Source organism: Antennarius striatus, chromosome 1, assembly GCF_040054535.1.
Source record: "Antennarius striatus isolate MH-2024 chromosome 1, ASM4005453v1, whole genome shotgun sequence".
Classification (NCBI taxonomy): domain Eukaryota; kingdom Metazoa; phylum Chordata; class Actinopteri; order Lophiiformes; family Antennariidae; genus Antennarius; species Antennarius striatus.
This window is the reverse complement of record NC_090776.1, coordinates 4,533,544-4,558,635: the sequence shown is the minus strand read 5'-3', so window position 1 is coordinate 4,558,635 and position 25,092 is coordinate 4,533,544. Positions and strand designations below refer to the sequence as shown.

Here is a 25,092-nt window from a genome sequence, read left to right as displayed (position 1 = left end):
TAATATCTTGGAATATTATAAAATCACTGCAGCATGGGGACAGGATAAAAGTCAGTCAGACTAAAACAGATATCAGTCTGTCCAAAGGATTTAAACCACCTTATTTGGAGTTACAACTGAAAATATCAACATGACTGGAAGTCATAACCCCCTACACAGTTTGGTACAGTGGGTTGAAGTTCAAACCTGTCTGTTGGATGTTAGTCATGACATTTTGCATGCATTTGCTTTTCTGAAAAATTCAGGCCATCCTGGGAGTGTCCGACGGTCAGACTGCCTCCAGCTACACAGCTGCACTCACATTTCTCAGCTGGGGCCAAAGTTAAAGAGCTACTGAGGAGGCTGAGGTCACAGCCTCTGCTTTTGTTCTGGGAACTCGGGTGAATAACCTGCAGTAAATTCATCAAATTCAGTCATGGTGGCTATTTTAAGAACTGATTTATATATGTTTTAAGTCAATAAACTCATGTGTGATTACATTTAAACCTTCAGAACTCAGTTTCATAGTTGGTCTGCAATATTAATCTGTTTTCTTTAATTTAAACGACAAATATCATCGATGCATTTTTAATTCAAGGAGCATTTGATCACTGGACAGATCAGGTAGTTGGTATTACTTGAAAAAAAGAAGAAAAAAAACAGAAAAAGAGAAGAAGATTGTGTTTTTATCTTCAAAACTTAAACCATCCATCCATCTTCTTGTTGAAAGTTTAATACAAGTTTGTTGAGGAGCCCTCTCTTAGTCTAAGAGATCAGAAGATTGTCGAACACGTGCAGTTTCCCTTAAGAAATAATAAATATGAGGAAGTGTGCAAACTAGAGAAGGAAAAGTCAATTTAATTTCTGAAGTGTTAATTTAATTCAGGAAATGTTTAATATTTAGTATGTAAATATCTAAATATCTCCTACGAGTCTCATCAAATGTTCATCATTCAAACTACTAAAAAAAAAAGTATTTTTAACTTTTAGATAACCTAGGATTGCTCCACCAGATATTTTTCATATTTTAAAAAGAATTGTTGACGCTATTGTTTGAATAAATGCTGTCTCAACTGGCTCTTCTTTGAGCTACAGATTACAAGAGATGACAAAACCCACTTTGTTTTACATGGATCTGAACCAGGGAGTTCTTTCAATAGTATTTTTGCATGTATTCTATGGATGCAGTACAGGGAGGTGGTACTCACAGCCATGACACGGCTGGGTGTGTGTATCATGGATCTGGAACTGAAGCCAAGGGTGTGTGTGAAGCTCTTGGACTCGGGGAAACTGTAGTCTAGACAAAGAGAAGAAAATTGAAACATTTGTTGAAACATGGTGATATTTGTAAAAATACTACACAAAATAAAGTGTTCGTCAAGTTTAGAAATACATGCGTACATTATTCAATGCATATATAAAGTGAAGTAAAAATTAAAGTGCAGAAACAGGGTCGAGATATTATAAAATTACTAAAAAACCTGGCTAACTGGACAGTAGTACCTCCGCCACACCCCACTTCACCCAGTCTCACCCCATGAAAACATCCCTGGGATAGTGCCCAGGGATCAAATAAGTGTTTTTGTTCCTAACCAACCTGTCTAAAGACTGTCTTCCAAAATACCTCAGATTGAAAGAGTTTTGACTTCTGAACCGTTCTGACTACATGCATGAGTGAGAAAGAAAACACTCCACTTTCTTGTGACAGTGACAGAAACGCTAGGCAATGAAGAAAGAGGACAGTGAGCCAAGGAATTCTGTTAAAAGTGTCAACTTCTGTCAACCTGAAATGAAAAAAAAAAAAAGAGGACATCTATGTCCCAGTATACAGATACCGCTATGATCGGAAAGACTGTGTGCTAATATGGACAGGTAAAAAATGTAGCTTTGAGGGTTTTAGCAAGGAATCCGTTCTGATTGGCCCAAAATCTCTCTGACTGAAAAAAAAAACAAACAAACCCTATAATCATCCAACAGATACGATCCACCCCGCAGCGCTTCACTCTCCACTGGAGGTCTTGTTGAAACATTGAATGTGAAGCACTTCGACCAACAGATTGAAGGAAATTATGAACAAAGGTGAAATGATATGGCCGAAGGAACCTCACGGGCCAACAGATTGCACACTGACCAGAATACTAACACCCCAGCTCATTATGCTGTAAAGCATTGTGTAAGGGAGCTGCTATGTGTTGAATAGAGTGGAGGAGGGGGAGCAGTGCCTGCAGTAAATGTCTTGATAAAAACAACACGCACCATCCAGTCCAGAAGGACGGAAAGAAGGAGGGAGGAGACTGTGCTGGGAGGGGAGCTGGGCTGCATGCCTGAGCATAAGCATCACTGGGTTAGAGGTCAGAGGTCAGTGAGGGTATGCTTAGGGCCCACCACAAAAAGAAGAACACACAACATAAGTTAACAATACATTAAACAATACTGGGACGCGCAACTGCTTTCGCACAAAACGCACCATTTCACCTGATGTGTAAAGGTAAGTGCCACTGTTTTTTGGCACAGACTGAACCAGAATGGTTCTCAGTAAGACACGTACATCTGAATGTGAAAATCCTGCCATTCAGAATTGCAAACATAACCTCCATAACCGTTACTTTTGTGGAGATTTATATTGAGATCAATCTGACACCAGTAAATCATTTAAGAGAGGATACTGACTGCTGAACAACATGCCCCGTATGGCCACACAATCTGATAATTACAAATGAGCCTTCCATAATATAATATCTTTTTCCTGTGTCCTATTTACCTCCTTAATAACCCTTTCCAATGAAAGCAAACTGTGATAAAGAATTCCTTGAAAAAACAATACACTACAGTTAGAAAGACTTGTATTAACTGTGCTGTCCATGTGTGCAGAAACAAGAACTAAGTTAACGACTAATAATTTCCCCAAGAACAGTATACAATGTTATAGTTACAATGCTTCAGGTTTTGGGCATTGTCCTTACATTGTTGACATGTTAGAAAAAAATGATTCATTGGTGGAAATGGAACCACATCGTGTGAAAAACAGCGGTAGAGAACTTAGTGACCACACCCCAGAAACACTGCAAGAAACATGTATAATTATGATTCTTCGTCCTTTCTATGACATCACCTTAACCGTCTCTTAAAATGAGTCCATTCTAAAAAATAAAAAAAAACAGCTGAAAACACGTTATTGTTTCATGTGTTTCTAGGTGATGGTCGAGGGGAGTGGGATAGCCTCCAATAATATCCAATATCTCTGCTGAGACTCCCTTTCTCAGATCACGACTGAGCATAAATCCAGCCCTTTCTATAGGGTAATGGTGCTGTGCTAGATGGTCACGTAGCCACTGTGTGCCTCTTTCAAACAGTGATGATTCAGACGCATCCGATTGTTGATTGCAAAGTATTGGTTTGAGGAGGTTTTTTTTTTTTGTGCATGTTTTTAATTAACTCCTCTCTCAAAGTTTTATGATTGTGAATAAACACATCTTCAGTGAGAGGCTGATTTCTGTGAGTAATGTGTGGAAACCCCCACCACCACCACCACCATCATCATCAAGTCAGAATACTGAGCCAAGCTCAAATCTTTACCACATATTCATCAAACCTTGTCCTTGAGCCAAAAACCCCCCTCCCACAATAGTCTTCACCCAACAGCCAGGGTCTTATGACCATTTGCATAGTCACTTCTGACTCCCTATAGTTTGTTTTAAACAGAGAAAGCCCCCCACATATTTTCTGGGTTTTCCAAACAAACATTATTAGACAGACCAGCCAATCAAATGACGACATCACCATCCTTATTTGCAATCTAAAAGGCATGTCCTTGTGGTATTCTATGACTTTCTACTTGTAGCCAAGTCAGATGTGAGAACACCAAAACTGTCCGGATCTACTCCCATCTCCTCTTATCAGTAGTCACACAGGCATTAAAAGAACAGTTCACCAAAAAAATGAAAATGAAGGTATTATTTACCTTCATTTTCTAAGTTAGCCACTTAGCTTTAAAGCAGAAAAATGTTTCAGTCTCCTCTTGAAAACAAAGGAAAGTGATGAACTGACTTTATTAAGCTCAGATGACCTGAGATCCAATCAGTTACATTTATTTATACCATTTCAGAAGGTGAAGTCCTCGTCATAGTCTCTACACTAAAAGCGTTAGCTGACAAGCTGTCTGAGAAAAGTTTAAATGAAAGTGCGTGAAATGTGATGAGACAGTTGGCGCTAATGACTGGGTTAACTGAACATCAGGGAGAAAATTGGGTACGGACTCTTGCTATTACGTTAACCTTAACCCTGCTGTTTGGGACGGTCATATTCTGGACTCATGCTCTCTTGCCTCCTTCAGATTGCTTTATTTCAGGTCTCAGTTGTGTTACCGTGTTGGCTGTTATAAAATATATATTATAGTCCGGCTAAAACATCAGGACCTACTCCAGTGGCTCCGGCGCAGAGCAGTCTGAAATAGATTCTGATAACACGCTGTGAAGAGGACAATGAACAGGAATGTTCCACAAACAGGCTGGGGACTGAGCTCAGGAGCAGCAACGCTGAACCAGACATCATCTAGACATGCAGAATTAAAATGCATTTTTTAAAATACAATTTATAAAAGTTGCTCCTGTTCTTCACACTTCTTAACTCCCGCTTAGCTTTCGTTCTTTCTGTTTCCTGATTCATTAAAGCTTACAATTAAGATGAACCCCGGTCCACAAACTAGCTCAATGACATTCAACCCCGCATGTGACACAAAACAGATTAAAATTCACACCAACACTGGAATCAGGGTTGGGCTGGGGGGCATTCTCTCTGATACCCACCACGTCTACATGAAGCAGAATTGTAGTATTTGTATGACTGAGGAAAATGTTAAAAACTCCCCATGACCTAATGTCAATACTTATTGATTCCCAGAGGGGACAATGTTCTCCACATTTGACCAGTCACTGAGGAGAAGTGGGGAGCAAGTTGGGTTAAGTATCTTACGAATATATAAGCGCTTCAAAACGTCTGTTGATGTGATTAAGCGTTTTACAAATAATAGCTGATTGATTGATATGTCAGCATCTACTGGGGCTGAAAGCACTGACCTGATGATGCTCCTGCCATCGAAGCCATGGCTGCGTAGTCTCCAATTATGACCTACATTACATAGATCACATAGATAGCATCCAAAGAAGGTTCCGTTGGCGTAACGTTTGTCATTTTAGTTGCAGTATTGCTTTTCAAACTACAGTATTATTGTGCTTCTTCTCAATGTAGAAGAAAGTAAACATCTATTTCCTGGAATTTGGATCCTAATCTGGATCTATCCCAAGATTTATCGGATTTCATCCCAGTCCTACCACTCTACAAATGGTACTTCATCTTTCAGGTAATCCTTCTGAATAATACACAAGCCATACAACCAATACACACAGAGAAAACATAACCTCCTTGGAAAATGCAATGTTTTGACAGCATTTTTATTTGAACTCTTACAACCCATCTAGCTTTTAGTAAACTCAAATGTGTTGGAATCACGACTCAACCAATAATCCAATAATCACACCCGTGAAACCACAGTGTGAGTTAGTGATTGGGATAAATTCAGACACCAGAAATTCAACAATCTGTCTTCTCTGGTCACCTCCTTTCTACCTCTCTTGACGTGAAGAGACTCATCCTATAGCATCAAAGTGGAAAACATTAATTTGTTACATAAGTGACCAAATATTTCTCATAAATGGGAAAAAGAGAGAATATGTCGAAGCAGACTGGAGGATAGCAGTAGATTTATCGAAGAATATGTGGAAGCAGATTGATTTTGTCCATGTTTTCATGTAATGTATCAACAGACAGTCGGTACTAGAGGCTACGGATCATCCTGAATCCTGTCACCCAGAACAAAATCAGTCGCTCCTTTTGTACTTTGTGCGTTAAATGCCATTCAGAAAAATGTACTTCAATTGCTTTGGGGAGTTTTGAGAGTCTGGACATTAAAGGAACATTTAAAATTACCAAATTTCTGGTGTCCTAATAATGAAGTCTGTGTCTCAAAAAAACAGGAGATTCAATCTAATGAGAAGGGATGCGCATTTCTTGGACGTGCGCCCATTTTCTCTCTTCAATCTCCAAACAGCCTTGTGACTGTTTCCTGGGTCAAGCCGGGGTCTTGTTGTCTCATCAGACAGGAGAGGGAAGAGCCGCATAAGGAGGAGACATTTTTGTTCCTTCCTCTGAGTACATTCCTAACGCAGGACCACAGTCGAGAATGTGATGTCACAAAGGTAGATCATCTAACATGACTATACGCACATGAAGCACTGGCCTATCTGCCACTCTCTCAGTCTCTCTCCGTCTCTTTTACTTGACCTATCTCTTTCCCCAGTGTATTTCTATTTCCCAACCAACAGGTCAAGGCGGATGACCACCCTCCAGAGCCTGGGTCCTGCCCGGAGTTTCTTCCTCAATGAGGGAGTTTTTCCCCGCCACCGTCGCTTATGCTTGCTCTGGAGGGCATTGTTGGTTTTCTATCTATAAAGCGCTTTGAAATGTCTTCAGATATCTGACACTCTGTACAATATGTCCTTGGACCCTTGACTCCGCTGATGAAAGACTCCCCAAAAAGAAAAAAAAAAAGTAAGAACACTTAAGGAGAGCCAGTAAAAAGGGATCCCTCTACCACAGGTATGAGCGAACTGTCCTACGGGCCATGTACGGCCCATTAGGCTTTGTATTGAGGCCCACCAAACTTCTTCCTACTATACAATTACTGTAGATGTACAATTATTTCCAAATTGCATTCATTTTGATTTTTTTTTATAGATATACGTTAATGATCCCAAACTGGGAAATTCACAATGGTCATAATGGTTTTTACATATCATTAGCATCAGTACAAATAAACACTCTATCCATCTGACCTCAGCTGGCCTGCCCTGGGGCAGTCTGATGTAGTTTACCATCAGCATGTATGAATGAGGAGTGAATAAATAATGGATCCATTTTAGAAGCGTCTTTGAGTGTCCAGAAAAGCGCTATATAAATCAAATCCATTATTATTATTATTAAATTTTAGAACTCCATGTGGCCCACGAGTCAAAAGATTTGCCCGCTCCTGCTCACCAGGACAGACAGACATGCAATAGATGTCTTGCGTACAGAACAGAGCAACAGGTACATATTTTAATAACAAAACATTAGGATAAATTTAGATTTCTAAAATGTGCACAAAGGAATCAAATTCAGGAGGGCAAAGTGGTTCCAGAGTCCCCCAGTAAGACCTGAGCCACAAGATACAAGTAAGGAATCCTGGGGATCTGTGGAACCTCCCACTTTGAAAGCTTCTCACAAAGAAAATTTAAAACTCCAAACCATGATCTGTGAATTTAAGTTTCCATAGAGATGGCAAAAGCAGGAAATGACCAGGAAATAACGTACCGTATATGTAGGTTGTCATAGCGCACAAGTATAAATCCCTTTACTGCACTACCCAAAGATAAATAACCTCAGGTATACAGATTTATGGGGAGATGACTGATACCTTGTTGAATTTCACACATCCATAAATCTGTCTTGTCGTAACATGAATGTGATCATTGAAAATTAATTCTAGTTGCCACGGTAATCACTCAGGAATAAAATGACTTCATGAGAAATGATTTAACGGTGAGACTTCTCAAATCCAGTGACATCATACCTCTGGGCAGCTGCGGGATGAACTGGACCTCAATAACAAGCAGCTTTAACACAGGGATGCTAAAGTTCTGCTGATACACTCCTGGCAGGATGTGTCCCAGCTATTCTCAGAACTAAAAAGCTACAGAACCAGGAAGGGGTGATTTTTTTTTTTCTAAAGGCAAAAAAGATAATGATGAAATGGAATTTCAAATTCTGCATTATCAGTTTCCTGACTGTTGTCTGTGTAGCAGATTTCCGGTCCTGTTGCAGACCAACTGGGGTTCCCAGCTGCTGTTTTGTGTTGAAATGCTGACAGTCCATGACTGCATGAGTAATAGTGTTCTAATGGTGTGTCTATTCAGTCTAGACAGTTTAATACATGACATTAAACCTAGGAAGGACCTTCACGCAGTCTGGTGTCCTGTGGAGATATAATTTTTAAATTGTCAAATTTGCTTCATTCCATAATAATGTTTTCATTCAAACGCAGCCTCTTTTGAGGTAAAATTTCTGAGAAACAAACACACAAACACACAAACAAACATACAAACAAACAAACAAACCGATTCTGATTCAGTCCGTTGAAAAGACAATGGCAACCAAAACCTACCTAACCCTTAACTAAGCAGTAGAATTTCGACCTGTACACACATGAACAACATCAGGCAACAACTGACAGGGATGACAGGGGCAGCTCAAGGGGCTTCAGGTGGGGTGGGGGTGGGGGGGATCCACTGTGTTCAAATGGTTTCCAGTTACAGGAGGAAAGTGGAGTAAGAGAACGAAATAAAAAATACATTAGACTTTACGATTTAATGAGCTGCTTGGTGAGTGAAAACCCAACTCACAAGCAGACACCTTCAGAATGATGATGGTGGAATTTAAGTCGTTTCACAGTAAGTAGGATGAGACTATAAATATGAAATTAAGATAACAACATAAAAACAAGGTGGTGCAGTGGGTAGCGCTGTCGCCGCACACCAAGGCGGTTCTGGGTTTGAGTCCTGCATGTTCTCCCCGTGTCTGCGTGGGTTCTCTCCGGGTTGTCTGAATTCCTCCCACCTCCAAAAACATGCGCTTCAGGTTAACTGACCGGCTTCAAATTGCCCGTAGGTGTCAGTGTGTGCGTGCATGGTTGTCTGTATCTCTTCTGTGGCCCCGCGGTGCACTGGTGTCGCACCTGGAGTTTCCCCCGCCTCATGCCCTCAGCCAGCTGGGATAGACTCCAGCTCCCAGAGAAACAGGACAGCAGATGTAGCAGTGACAGAAAATGGATGAACATAAAAACAAGAAATACCACCAAACTTTTTCCAAAATCAAACTCTTAACCCTGTTTCTATGACTGAATGTTACTGAAGACAGACTTTATTAATCCAGAGGGAAATTCAGTGAATTTCAGTGAAAACCTAATAGTCACTCTCACAAATACAAATACTACCTAAATATATCTGATATCATTGTCAACCATTACCAAACAACCCTAACACTTCATCATTTTACGTCATTTCTCCAGACAATGACGTAAAACACATTATGTAACATTCATGTCACAAGAATGGGAGGGGAGGGGGCTGGGGGTAGAGACCCGTTTTTCTTCACAATAAAACTAAGGATGTCCATGCGGACCAGAAACCCTCCCCAAGTCCGTCTGGAGGTGTTGTGGGACGTGTCGGTCCAACCGGGCAGGTGCGCGCTGCGTAAAAGTCGCACCGCATCCCGTTACTTCCACCTCTCGGTCCCCACGGACAGTTCCTGACGCGTCTTTGACCGCAGAGAATGTCTTCGTGTCACTTTTGATTTCGCAATCGGTCGTAGCCGAAAAGTTACAACCCACTCAATGACAAACAAACAAACAAATCAACAAACAAGAAGTTGTTCATTTCGAAAGACGTTTTGTTCCTTCTTAAACGCTGTTTGGTGCTTGTTAAGTTGATGTAGGAGAACTAATCATTGTTGTAACAGTTCAATAACCCTCATCTGGTCATGACTTGGACAAAGTTTAGTAACGAGCCTCACCTGAAGATCCGAGCTGCGAGTCGTCCAGTCTGGGCAGGGAGGAGGACTTCTTCTCAGCCAGCCGCAGACGGACCTGCTCCCGGACCCTCCTGGCTTTGGCCACCGGGTCCGGAGACGGGCCGTCCGATGGAACCGCGTAGGCGGTGCAGGAGGTGTTGGGCTGCAGGGCGGACAGAAAGCAGCCCTCCGCCACCGCGACGCTCATCCTCACAGGTCGGATTAAAGGGTCACTTCAGAGAAGACCTGCAGGCGGTGGAGGGCGAGGTTGGTCCACTGGATGTGTCTGTGTTTGTGTGTGTGTGTGTGTGTGTGTGGTGTGTGTCCGCTCCGGAATGGAGATCAGTCAACAGGCTGAGTGTCTGGAGGCGGGACCTGCAGCCTGGACCCCCGGTGACGGTCAGGACAAACCCGCGTCCTGCAAACAACTTACAACAGCTACTTTATGATGTTCCAAAAGAAATTTCCTATCAATACATGGAGGAATCGCTATTGATTACTTGGAATTTCAGTGATCAGTATGAAAAAAATGCTGCATGGACCTGAATCTGCATGATAATGTCGACATCATTACTTTTCCTGGAATGGTAATTGAAATCTTACCGGTTGTGTCGGAGTTTAGTGAAACAATTATGAACAATGGTTAAGATTTAAAATATTTTACAATGAACTCATACAACCCATCTCTGTCTCACCAGGCCACCAGTATTTTGGACAGTGCTTAGCAAATATAATCATTGTGTAAATGTAAATTTTGTATGGAATGTAATTTTGTGTGGAAACATCACCATATCATCGATATGTTAATGACACGGTGACTCAAGGCTTAAAGGTTACCTCCTGGGAGCGTCGTGTGGATGACTTTGGTGACTCCCAGTGGCTTGATCAGAAAACGCTCTGCACAGACACACCCTTAAATGACTTAAGCATCAATGCAAGAATTTTATGTAATGCATTTGAATTGCAGTTCACCTGTGCACTACTTTCACGAATGCAGAAAGATGAACATATATAAATCTATTGTACATTTATAATTTGTATTTATCATTCATAATGACATTTGTCATCGCACCTAAACATCAGAAAACAGCAAGAAGACCCGTTCGACACATCTTGTGGCCTTTCTATTTTGCAATGTATTTTAAAACTCAAATTCAAAAGCTCAATCCAAATTTTACTGTTGATATTTTTCCTCCTTTCACATTTTTCTCACTCTATTCTGTTTTAAAAGTTGAAAGTTCAACACAGATGTACAAAGAGCTTATTGGTATGAAGGAACAATGCCCATATTCACTTACTGGGGATCTGAACAGAAGTCGGTGCAGTTAGGGGGTCAGGAGATCACAGCGAACATAAAGAACAAATTACAAAAGTAGGCATAGAGCCTGAAGCAAATGGAACAGACCCAGAGTCATTGGCGTGGGCTTACAGCCCCCAGTGGGGCAACAGGGAATCCTGAAAAGTCAGGTGGGAAACTTGACCACAAGCATTGGGCCTGGTGGTAATGGCAAAACCTTAAGGCATCAGCAGTGCAGACAGACCCCTCTGCAGCCCAGGTAGGAGGCTGACAATGGAAATGGACAATATTAGCGTGAGATCAGTGGATCCACTGGAGACTGGAGACCTGGAGTGGGAAATCAGGAGTCAACAGGCCTGACCTTGACTGGAAAGCAGGAGTTGGCTGGTCCTAAACAGGAGAACAAGCTAACTGGCTCTGAAGATGAATTTGGTATGAGGGTAACAGATACAGACTTGAACTTGCTGGAATCCAAGATGTCTTTTATCCACCATGGCAGGGAACTTGTTAATAAAAGTTCTCAGGCATGTTTTCAGAACTAAACTGAGGACAGCATCACAAATTTCCTCATAGGTAAGCTTACAAAACAGTAAGACTCCTTATAAAGTTTATTCTCAAAATGTTTGTCTGCTGGGACTCCATGTTTCTCTGTTTGTTCTTCTCTGGTTTAGCAGCTCAAAGTTCAGAACCCAAACACAGACCCTCCACAAGGAGGCAAGAGTCCAGTGGGAAGAACAAAAGGAGGACTTTCATCGCTTAATGAAAAGTAGGTACAATGAATCTCAAAGCTCATTCAGTTTTCCATGAAAACATTCCAAGAAAGAATGATCCAATGAAAATAATCGACAGGCAAAAACTAATGGAAGAGGAGGGAGCAGGAACACAGGGAGGCTAAACTTAACACAAGACACACAAGACAGCTAAAATCTGAAAGCAGGAGCACACAGCCTGAATACAAACAGGAACTGAGAAAACGAGAAGCACGTGGAAGCCACATGCTTGTGGTCACATGTTGGTGGCCATCATTCTGATACACAATATCCAGTTTGATAGAACAACTCACTGGTGAAATTCACACACTAATCAGGAAGGTATACGGACAAGCAGTACACAATCTGAGTTTATGAATGGAAATACTCCAGTTGGTTCACAGCTCAGGTGTAAACTAAAGACACAGGAAACTTTCAAATCAATGTAGAAAACCAAAGTCAAAATCAACACATCCACCCCTAACTGTCCTTTTGTTTTTTTTCCTCCATCAACATTCTCTTCAACCTTGTCACTTCTGATGTGATGTCCAGATCAAAACAGCTCAGTTGCTCTCACCTCTCCATTCAGTGCCTGCCAGCTTTACCCACTCCAGACCAGAAAGTAGCTTCAAAGTGGTGAAAGTTCCTGTGTTAAAGGGGTAAACATGTAAACACCACTACTTCATTGACAGAGCTCCAAGCTCTAAATCCAGTGCAGATAAAGTTAGCTAGCTGATTGGACTAACTGAACTTAACAGTGTGCTTAAATTATACTTTGTCTTGATGCAGTGCAATGCATCTGAAAAAGATGGAGATTGTTTTAAAGTCTAAATATACCATTGAAAACAAACAGGAAAATGATTTCTTACAGTTTCATCAGAATTCTAGAAGTTCCCGGATCACAAATTCATTTTACTATAGAGATTGATGGGATCAACTCTTCAACTATGCATGCTGTTGTTTAGGCAGATGCTGCAACACTGTTCTACTATTGAGATCCAAACATAGTTTATTGACTCTTCACCCAACTTTATAAGATATAGTTTTTACATATTCATTCAATATGTACCAGATAATTCTATTTGATTCTTCAATGATGTGACTCAAATGTCCAAAACCTCTGTTCACTCTTACAAAAAACGTCTGTTTTCATCATTAGTAAACAGAGATATCATATTACTTGTCTGCATGTTATGCAAGATCTTGAAATATTTCTCTTTATACAAACCTAATTGATGAGGGAGGAAGGGAGGCATTGCAAGGGAGGGTGGGGTAAGGGTCAGCTTCTAAAGCTAACATGCTCAGCTGAAGTGTTTAGAAAAAAACAACAACTACAGGGTGACATCATTGCCAAACTTTCCAAAAGTTAACTCAGGTGGAACACATGAGAGGCAGAGACGTGACTGGTGTGATGAAAATGATCTGAATCACATGCCTTGGCACTCAAAGCCAGTAGACCTCAACCTAACTGAAAACATTTTTTAAAAATTTTGTATGATTTAATCCTCGAAGGGAAAGCAGAGGTACACTCTAGTTAGATGAAACATGTATATACTATATATATATATATATATATATATATATATATATATATATATATATATATATATATATATATATATATATATATATATATATATATAGTATATGCATGTTTATATATATATATATATATATATATATATATATATATATATATATATATATATATATATATATATATATATATATATATATATATATATATAGTATATGCGCATTTAATACATTTACAGGCCCTGAACACGCTAACACACACACGCACACAGGGGGCCTGTACGCATGCAGGGGAGGTAGAGTGGCGGGCCTGCAGGAGATTTCAGAGGAACTTTGCACCAAAGGGGATGTAAATTCTGTAAAAATGCTGTGCATCCTCATAATAAACAGAGTTATTAGAGATGGTTTTCTCCACTTAATGTACTTTTACAAGTGTTTTAAATTAAAATATAGGAGAGTAATGATAGCTGTGCAAAATAAGCCCAGTTTTCCTGTTTTGTGGGTACTTCACAGCCCAGGAATGTGGAAAATACCTTCGTTGCCTGAGGATAGGATGACAAATATTTTGGGGAACTCTGGGAAGTAAAATCTGCATCTGAGGCTCAGACACTGTAGTTACCAGAGACCCAGAGAGAAATTCCTCCAGCCTGTCTGAGCAAGAATCCAACCAGACCCTTCACACAAACCCGAGGAGAAACCACTAACTCTCTGTTGGGGGTCATGAGGAATGACTCAGGATGACCTTTTTAGTTACCACACACACACACACACACACACACACACACACACACACACACACACACACACACACACACACACACACACACACACACACACACACACACACACACACACACACACACACACACACACACACACACACACACACATACACACACAGATTCTCATGAACTTTACTTCAAGTTGAAACAAAGTGCAACCAATTAAGTTTACAAAAACTAAAAGAAAACATTAAAAAGATAAAAAGAAAGTTTTAAAATCTCAAGTTCAGCATGGTTCATTAATTTTAAATTCAATCTAAGAAAGGATTTAGGTGGTGTTAATGCAGCACATTAACATCATCTGGTATCGAATGATCTGAAACAGGGATCAGCACATTGAGGGTTAAACAATACAATCAGAAATTCCAAACTTTATTAATTAATAAATCATCTCATAAGCCCACAGATCATTGCATATATCTTTGTATCTCCCTGACTTCCACGTTTTCTCACTCACATACTACAATGTGAATATTTATTCATACTTAATGTGGATAAAAATTTTAGATAGAAATCAATCAGGTTGTTGGTGTGAAAATGGCGTTTTGCATGTTCACCCCCGCTCACATCATTAAAAACGTATCCATCGACGCCACCAAAGGTGGCTGGCCTTAAATTAGTTTGAGCAAATGTATCAAGCCACATCCCTCTCACACACACACACACACACACACACACACACACACACACACACACACACACACACACACACACACACACACACACACACACACACACACACACACACACACACACACACACACACACACACACACACACACTCCCACCAAACGACAATGAAATACCAGATACAGACGGGGGACTTTTTATAATTTTTTAGATAGACAGACAGACAGACAGACAGACGGACGGACAGACAGACAGATAGGTACACGTTTGGGTTTCAATAAGCAAATTGCAGTGTTATGATCAGGGGTTGCTTTGGTTGGTCAAGTCTAGGCTCAGCAATATCATTCAGGAAAAAAAATTAATCAGCTGAGTATCTGAATGTACTGAATGACCAGGCAATCCCATAAATTGATTTTTTCTCCCGGATGGCACGATCATATTCCAGGACAACAATGCCAAAATTTATCGGACTCTAATTGTGAAAGAGTGGTCCAGGGAGCGTGAGGAATCTTTAGGACTGGTGTTGAAGGAGGCCAGCCTCCTCAGGAAGTATATCCTGCTCTGCCCCTTCTTGTACACACAGTCCGAGTTGAGTGACCAGTCCAGTCTGTTGTTAGCTGCAGTCCCAGGTACTTATAGTTTCCTACCACCTCCACCTCACTGCACTTGATGATCACTGGCTGTGGAGAGGGGGGTGCCCGCCGGAAATCCAGCACCATCTCCTTCGTCTTGAGACGAGATGTTGAGCTGGGCTGGTTCTGTTGGCACCACTCCACGAAATCAGCCACCAATGCCCTGTACTCCACCTCAACACCCTCCCGGATATATGCCACAATCGCAGTGTCATCGGAGTACTTCTGTACGTGGCAGGTATCCGAGTTGTGCTTGAAGTCCGATGTGTAGAGGGAGAAGAGAATGGGGGAGAGCACGGTCCCCTGTGGCGCCCCCATGCTGCTGGTCACCATAGAAGACAAAGTCCCCCATACGGATGTACTGGGGTCTGTCCGTTAGGTAGTCCATGATCCAGCTCACAAGATAGGTGTCCACATCAATGGAGGTCAGTTTATCCTGCAGGAACCGTGTTGAAGGTGCTCGAAAAGTCAAAGAAGAGCACCCTGACGGCCCAGCCCCCAGTGTCCAGCTCTGTCTCCTGTCTTTTCCTCAGTGACACTGTCTCCAGACCAAACAACATCGCTGGTCTCACCACAGTTTTGTACACCTTTCCTTTCATTTTAGCTGAAACTCTTCTATCACACATCACACCTGACACTTTCCTCCACCCGTTCCATCCCGCCAGTACACGCTTCTTCACCTCTTTTCCACACTCTCCATTGCTCTGGACTGTTGACCCTAAGTTCTTAAAATCCTCCACCTTCTTGATCTCTTCTCCCTGTAACCTCACTCTTCCATTTGGGTCCCTCTCATTCACACACATGTAGTCGGTCTTTCTGTGGCTAACCTTTATTCTTCTCCTTTCCAGGACAAACCTCCACCTCTTTAGCTTCTCCTCCACCTGTTCCCTGCTCTCACTGGAGATCACAATGTCATCTGCAAACATCATAGTCATGGAGATTCCTGTCTAACCTCGTCTGTCAGCCTGTCCATCACCATAGCGAACAAGAAGGGGCTCAGAGCCGATCCGTAATGCAGTCCCACCTCCACCTTGAACTCCTCTGTCACACCTACAGTACACCTCACCACTGTCTTACAGTCCTCATACATGTCCTGCACCACTCTAACATACTTCTCTGCCACTCCAGACTTCCTCATACAATACCACAGTTCCTCTCTGGGCACCCTGTCATTAGCTTTCTCCAGATCTACAAAAACACAATGCAGCTCCCTCTGGCCTTCTCTGTACTTCTCTATCAACATCCTCAAAGCAAATACTACATATGTAGTAGTCTTTTTTGGCATGAAACCATACTGCTGCTCACAAATGTTCACTTCTGCCCTTAGTCTAGCTTCCACTACTCTTTCCCATAACTTCATTGTATGGCTCATCAGCTTTATTCCTCTGTAGTTGCTACAACTCTGCACATCTTCCTTGTTCTTAAAAATGGGCACCATCACATTTCTCCTCCATTCCTCAGGCATCTTCTCACTATCTCCTGACTGGGTTGATCCTGTTGAACAACCCAGTCAGAAACTCTACTGCCACCTCTCCTAGATGCTTACATACCTCCACAGGTGTATAATCAGGAACGACTGCCCTTCCACTCTTCATCCTCTTCAGTGCCCTCCTCATTTCATCCTGACTAATCTTTGCTACTTCCTGGTCCACAACTGCCACCTCTTCTAATCTTTGTTCTCTCTCATTGTACACTTTCATCAACTCTTCAAAGTCCTCTTTCCATCTTCCCATCACACTACTGGCACCTGTCAGTAGACTTCCATCCCTATCCTTAATCACCCTAACCTGCTGCACATCCTTCCCATCTCTGTCTCTCTGTCTTGCCAACCTGTATATATCAGTCTCTCCCTCCTTACTGTCTAACCTAGCATACAAGTCATCATAAGCTTCTTGTTTGGCCTTTGCCTTCGCCTACCTTTGCCTTACGCTGCATCTCCCTGTACTCCTGTCTACTCACCTCAGTCCTCTCAGTGTCCCAGTTCTTCTTAGCTAACCTCTTTCTCTGTATACACTCCTGTAACTTCTCATTCTACCACCAAGTCTCCTTATCTACTTTCCGTCCAGATGACACACCGAGTACTGTCCTACCTGTCTCCCTGATCACATTAGCTGTGGTTGTTCAGTCATCTGGAACCACCTCCTGACCACCCAGAGTCTGTCATAACTCCTTCTTAAAAGCCATGCAACGCTCTTCCTTTTTCAGCTTCCACCATTTTGTCCTCTGCTCTGACTTTACCCTTTTCATCTTCCTCACCACCAGAGTCATCCTACACACCACCATCCTATGCTGTTTGGCTACACTCTCACCTACCACTACTTTGCAGTCACTGATCTCCTTCAGATTACACCGTCTACACAAGATGTAGTCTACCTGTGTGCTCCTACCTCCACTCTTATGTTCCTACCGCTTCTAGAAAAAAGTATTCAATATAGCCATTTCCATCCATTTTGCAAAGTCAACTACCATCTGTCCTTCTGAGTTCCTTTCCCGGACACCAAACCTGCCCATCACATCCTCATCACCTCTGTTACCTGCACCAACATGTCCATTGAAGTCTGCACAACTCTCTCACTTCTAGGTATGCTCTGCATCAATTCTTCAAAGTCCAACCAGAATTTCTCCCTCTCCTCCAGCTCACATCCTACCTGTGGAGCATACCCACTAATAACATTGAACATCATACCTTCTATTTCTACTTTCAGACTCATCACTCTATCTGACACTCTTTTTACCTTCAGGACATTCCTAACAAACTCCTCCTTCAAGATAACTCCTACTCCATTTCTCTTCATATCTACACCATGATAGAACAACTTGAACAGTGCTCCTAAACTTCTAGCCTTGCTACTTTTCCCACCTGGTCTCCTGGACACACAGTATGTCTACCTTCCTCCTCTGCATCATGTCAGCCAACCTTCTACCTTTTCCTGTCATAGTCCCAACTTTCAATGTCCCTACTCTTAGTCCTATACTTTTGGCGTTCCTCTTCTCTCTCTTCCTACAAACACTTTCCTCCTCTCCTTCTTTGACCAACAGTAGTCCAATTTCCACTGGCACCCTGTAGGTGAACAGCACCAATGGCGGTTGTTGTTAACCCGGGCCTTGACCAATCCGGTATGGCAGTCATAGGTTTGATTCGCATGTTTGGTTTGGCAAAAGTTTTACGTCTGATGCCCTTCCTGACACAACCCTCTGTATTTATCCGGGCTTGGGACCGGCACAATAAGACACTGGCTTGTGCCCTCTTGCAGCTACAGGGTAATAGACAGGGTAATAGCAGGGTAATAGACAGGGGAAACGGACAGGGGTAAACAGACACGCTAACAGACAGGGGTAACAGACAGGGGTAAAAGACAGGGTAACAGACACGGGTCAACTGCTGACCCCTTCTAACTCTAACCTCCTCTAACCCCTTCTAACCCTAACCCCTATTAACCCCTTCTAACCCCTTCTAACCCCTTCTAACCCCCTCTACGCCATTGTGTGTTGGGGTGGGGGGCCCAGGAAAAGAGATATGGACGGTCTGAACAGACTCATCCGCAGAGCGGGCTCAGTGGTCAGGCTGAGCCTGGACTCTGTGGATACTCTTCTGGAGAGCAGGACCATGTCTAAAGTTAAGGCTATCATGAACAACACCAGCCACCCCCTGCACACCACCTTCTCCCAGCAGAGAAGCACCTTCAGCGGCAGACTGCTTTCACACAGCGCCTCCACAGAGAGGCTGAGGTCCTCCTTCGTGCCGCATGCCATCAGGGGGTACAATGACTCTCTCAAGAGGAGCGGGGGGGGGGGGGGGTGGCGAGGTCAGCACGGGGTTGAATGGATTTAATTTCATTTAATTTAATTTTATAATGTTTATATTTTTTTTAAATTTTATACTGTTTTATATTTTAATTTAATTTTATACTGTTTATATTTTAATTTTATAGTGTTTATATTTTAGTTATAGTTTAGTATATAAGTCCTGTTAGTGCTGCATGTGTCTGTTTGTGTAGTGTATGTCTTCCGGTATGTCCTGTGATGTCAGTGTTTCTTTTTCTCCTGGTGTTTATCCAGTATTATTCGTTATGTAATGTCTGAGCAGTGGATATATACAATTTCCTCTGGGATTAATAAAGCATCTATCGATCTATCTATCTATCTAACCCCTTGACTTACGTTTTGATAACCAAGTACAATAAAAACATTTCAGTTCAAGTAAAAACATTTTCCACAAAGCTGCCGTCAAGTGAACATGGCCAACATGACAACTTTTAAATCAATAATTTGTTTGTTGATGCTGCTGTGTGGGCAGAGAATGCTTCCGTTAGCATACAGAAAAGGAATTCAGAGCATCAGTAACAAGACTGAAAGATATTATTCACTAGATCTGTCAGTGAGAAATTATTCCTCGAGAAAGTAGCAGCAAACAACGAGTATGAGGGTCAGTGGAAAATATGACCTCCACAAGCTTATTAAAAGACATCCCATTCAAAATATACCAACCAAGATTAACCAACACAAGTAAAACCAAAAAAATGAGCAGAGCAGTGATGAAAACAAGTTTAACTGAGGACAAATGCAATTGAGTGATAAGAGTCTGTGGGTTTGTCACTTTGACCATCTGCTATCATGGAGGGACAAAACTACTTTATTTTTGATTGATTCTGATTGGGTAAATAATATAAAGAACTCACCTGTTGCAAAAAAAATTAATACAATATATAAAGTAAGTGTAGTTAAACTTTTACTCAAATATTCACTTTTAACTTTTGAATTTAACATTGCGTTGGTTATGTATGTCCCTACAACATAGTTGAATTATTGGCCACATTAAATTTTTCTCTATGTGTATGATGTTAAAATAATATTAGTGAAGTTTCTTACTGGAATCCCTAGACAGGTTCGTGACATTCAATCCACCAAATAATTTTCTAGGGTGTGTAACCAAGGGAATTCCTAGAACCAGATGTATTGTAGAAGCTCACCTGGATTCAATTGTCCCTGGCTGTCTGAGGCTGCCATAAGGCAGAAGTTATGACCGCTGTGTCTTCACCTGTTTAGATGCTGCACATACAGTATAAACCTTGATACCTTCGCTTACCCTCTACAACCCAAGCCTTTTATCATAGCTGTGTTGAAAACATACCAGCATTCAACCTGGAAATGTTGCCAGTTAATAACAAGTCTGACACACAAAAACAAACAATAATAATTATACTCACATTCTCAACTATACACCATATATAGTCCAGAATGAACATATCTTACAAGCTGTTGGACCAAGGGACATTCAGTGAGCAGACTTATTTTTGGTGTAATAGGTTAATAATGCCTTTTTTTATTACCTTTACACCCTGTTAGGATAATAATTACATTTTAGGAAGTGACAGGGAAGGAGATTATTCATAAAACAAATAGACTAACTTTCATGAACTGTGAACTAGTGTCATTGATAATCATTCATTTCTTGTTCATTTGTTCTTTCATTAACTGTTCATCATGCGTTCATTCGTTCCTTCGTTCTTCTCCATCTAAATTCCTCCTTTTTGACGTATAATATCATCACATGAATTTCTATTCCTATGCTGATGACACAACTTTCCATACACACCAAGCACTCTGACACCCTACCACTATCAAGCCTGACTGTTTCCATGGCATTAGTGCTAGCATGACCTACAATTACCTGGAGTTTAACAGCATATAACTAAGCATTATTACCTTTGGACACATATATAAAATCCCAAGTTTTATTGTATTCACTGTTGCTGAGATCAAAAAATCTTGGTGCTATTTTGAATTTTACCCTCTGTCATAATACAGATCAGGAATGCATCAAGTATTTTCCACCTGAAGACCGTGCCCATCCCTCTCCCAGTGGGCTGCATCTTTATAAAATCCAGATTCCTACCCTTCCCTTCTTTCTTGCCACACATACTCTGAAGACCACTTACACCAGCCTTCCAACAGTTGCACTGGCTTACAATACACACTGACTCACTCAAACACTTTTTACACAATGTAGCTCCAGTGATACATTGCACTGTCAAAATTGCTGTCATGTTTTATCAATCAGACAAAATTCTAAATATAACACAATAAGGTTTCAGATTCAGTTTTCCACCCCCAACTCTTTATGTGAGAATAACTTAAAACTGGACTTGACAGTTTAAGTTATTAAAACTGCAGACAAATAAACTTCCAAAATGACAAGAACACTTTTTAGTGATTTGATCTTTAAAAATCTTGACAAAAATGATTTAACTTAAAGGATTTTGGTGTCTGTAAAATTGACGACCATTACCTGACATTGTTTTTATAGAATGAGACAAATAAGAGAAAATAATCTTACACTTAAATTGTAGAACACTTAACAATAACCATCAAACACTAAGAAACTGAATTACTAATGTTTTACATTCTCAACCCTGTTGTTCCCTCAAACAGGCCTCCTGTATTTAATCATTCCATTCAAGTCATTAATTATACATGAACAGCGACACTAGATCTGAATGTCTGTCCAAAATATGCCTTCATTTATTTTGACACCCTTAGAAACACACAAAAATCAAAAATTACCACAGTAAGACATTTATTTTTCTTCTTCTTTATCCATTTATGCACTTCCACTTAAAAACAGGAAAATAATTGTTCCCTATTAGGGCACTAAAAAACAAAAACCATAAGAACGATTTATATAATAATAATAATAAAAAGAAAACAACAATACAATCTTCCCACTAGAATAATATTTCACAAAGTTAATAGCCATTAACTGAAGTAGACCCTAAACACTGGTCTCTACTGCCATCTGGTGGTAAAAGACCAGAGCGCATGGTGAAGGATGTGTCCACAGGATAAAGCTTCACTCACAGATCGAACTGAAATGCTGAAAGGCACTCAGAAAATCACTGTGTGAGCAATTCTGGTCATTAGTAGTTGTTCAAATGTATTTAGACATATCAAAAATGTAGGGAATATTACTCCCACATAAGTCTAAATAATAAAATGTCATCACAGCAAGAGGCAGATGGGACTGTAAACAGCTGTTAATGTTATGAAACCCGAGTATTCCTAACTAAGATCCATTGAGACCCTCGCTATAGCAACAGGAGAAGTCAGTTCATCACTCTGACGTCAGTCACAAACTGTTCTATAGAGGCAGGTTGTGTCCTTAACTCCATTCAGTTCAACACAAACAGGATCAGTCCAGGTAAACATGATGCTCCACTGGGTTATGTTCTCACACTGATCCAACATTAGAATGTTCAGACGTGTAATTCAACCGATGGGAGGAACAGACCATCTCCGTTATGAGCCCAAACACATGTCATATGAAGCAAGAAGAAAAATTACAGACTAAACACATACACACATATAATAATAATACGGATCAAGTTTATTTGTTTGACAATATTCATATAAAAAATACACCTCAAATTATTTTGCTGTAAAAAACTAATGTAAGCTTTCACTTATATAACTGTCACAAAAGTACATAAAAATACAGCTTACAAAACACTCAATAATAGTAGTAAAATGATAAAAATTGGATGAAGATGTATTTCAATAATTGGTTGTTTAATTACTTGCTATCTGTTATTTGATACTTTTTATACTTTTTAGTTGTGTAGTTGAATCTTTCTCTTTAGTTGAATCATTCTTTAGACTCTCTTGTTGTGCAGTGTATGTCCTGCATTGTCAGTGTTTTTATCTTGTGTGTTTATTTATCAGGTATTTATTTATGTGCATTTATGTCAAAGTCTTCTGGTAATGACCCTTTACTAAAACAAGAATTGTAGAACCAAAGCCCACGGTGAGGCATGTTTTTCTCAGGAACCTTTAGAACAGCCTTCCTGTAGAACTGAGGGCAGCAGAGAGTTAATATTTGTAAAATCAAACTCGAGATTGAGGTTCAGTTTATTGTCTTGTGTGAATCACCTTTGTATGAAAATCCCATTGAAATAAAGTTTGATTGATTGAAAAGAAATATTATATAATAATATTTTTAAATGTTTTTCAAGGGCTGCATTTTGTACATTTATGTACAGCCTGTTCAGAATAATGCTGTTCAAGTTCAGTGAACTGTGGCAGGAGAGCAGACAGAAAGCCAGTGCTGTGACACTAAAACGGGTTTGCTCGACTTCCTTTTACTTGTGGTTAAAACTGCGGCAGCAGCATTTTGTTTATGCTGAAAACTGGGTTTAGGCGGCGCCAGAATAGGCAACACATGAGAAAACCCAACAGGAAGAACACCAGTATATAATCTGACTTTTCATTTGCCTGCTGGTAAAATACTGAACAATACACACACAGTCAGTAAACTGACGTGCAGATTAATTAGCCATGGTTTGTCCTTTTTCAGTAATATTGAAATAAACCTTTGTTGAAAATATAAGAGTGACAAAAATTGCCTGTCAGTGGTGATTGGAAACTAATGAAGTATGTATAGGTCAGGTCTATTGGTTTTTAGAGTTGTGTTGCTCCAAAACCTTGAATTTGAAGCATGATTAAAAGTGTCAGAGGAACAATCTGGTTTGATTTTTGTTTGAGGCTGATCTTCATCATGGATTACCTGGTAGTGTGATGCATTTACAGATCCAGTTTCACACCTCCCAGTCGACTCCTGGATACGGAAGGGCTACACTCGTATTTTCAAGCATTTTTGATTTCTAGGATTTAAAATCAGGAAGGTTAGATGAAACTTTATGAACCAGACAACAACAGCCAATCTGAGGACGTTTCATGCAGCTGAGACAGAGAAGAAAAAGGGTAGGTACTCTGTGACTGTTCATCTGTGTGATGCAACTACTTACAGAATCAGTTAGTTATTAGTGCTGCGGTCTGAGCTGAGCTTGTGAGCACATCTGAACCCACTGTGGGTGACAGACTAGAGGGAAGCTAATGTGTGTGTGTGTGTGTGTGTGTGTGGGCCGGATTTTTTTCTCCCTCTCACACACACAGTATATATCATTGCATATATATATTTTTAAAAAATGTCCCTCTCACTCTTTCAGGGTGGTATCTGTGTGACATCCTCAAGATCAGGTCCTCTACCAGAGGCCTGGGAGTCTGAGGGTTCTGCGCAGTATGTTAGATGTTCCTAGGACTGCGCTCTTCTGGACTGAGGCTTCAGATGTTGTTCCAGGAATCTGCTGGAGCCACTCTTCCAGTTTGGGGGTCACTGCCCCAAGTGCTCCTACTACCACGGGGACCACATTAACCTTGATCTTCCACATCTGTTCTTTCAACCCTATATACAGCATATATATATATATATATATATATATATAATCTATATATATACATATATTCAATATAGTCAATGCTTTGAGTATTGGTATTGTTCAGTCTACTTTCAATGGTTGTTTATTTTTGTTCAGTCTATTTTGTTGTTTTACTTTCACATGTACAAAATAAAAGGATTCATTCATATATATATAAAATATATATGTATAAAATGTGCATATGTGTGTTGTGTATCATGATGAAGCAATCCATTTTATACAGTATATCTGCCCGGTATGATTGCCCGTTTGTGTTAGATTTTTTGACTATGTCCTGGTTGTAAATAAGCTGCTGACCTCAACAATGTAATTTCTTTGATTTATAGACCTTTTTACTGATTACAACATCTAATAGCATTAAATGGGAGCCGATCTGTTGTCCTTACAAATTCATGAATATATGAACATGCATATGGGGTTTTTTTTAAAAAACGTTGATAAATTTCCAGTATAAAATAAAAAATCTAAACTGACTTATTATACAAACATTTTTGACAGGATGGTAACTGCATGATTTTTGTTTTTTATTTAAAGGAGACCGTTGTTGTTACATTA

The 25,092-nt window shown here is 40.5% G+C and overlaps 1 protein-coding gene and 1 long non-coding RNA gene across 3 annotated transcripts in view; one reads left to right on the top strand and one right to left on the bottom strand.

Moving 5' to 3' along the window:
- Positions 1–9,989, bottom strand: part of LOC137590589 (plakophilin-3-like) — a 28,536-nt gene extending 18,547 nt beyond the window's left edge. The window contains exons 1-2 of the mRNA XM_068308295.1: positions 9,643–9,989; positions 1,188–1,276 (exon numbers count right to left, since the gene is read on the bottom strand). Coding sequence (XP_068164396.1) covers positions 1,188–1,276; positions 9,643–9,847 — 294 coding nt within the window. The 5' untranslated portion in view covers positions 9,848–9,989. The remainder of the gene's footprint in view (positions 1–1,187; positions 1,277–9,642) is intronic.
- An 833-nt stretch (positions 9,990–10,822) lies between these two features.
- Positions 10,823–24,508, top strand: LOC137590664 (uncharacterized). 2 transcript variants are annotated; one of them, XR_011034465.1, is made up of 3 exons: positions 10,823–11,509; positions 11,608–11,702; positions 24,268–24,508. It is a non-coding gene; the product is annotated as an uncharacterized lncRNA (long non-coding RNA). The 2 variants fall into 2 exon arrangements; XR_011034456.1 differs by lacking the exon at positions 24,268–24,508 and adding an exon at positions 12,238–12,794.
- The last annotated feature ends 584 nt before the right edge of the window (positions 24,509–25,092 follow it).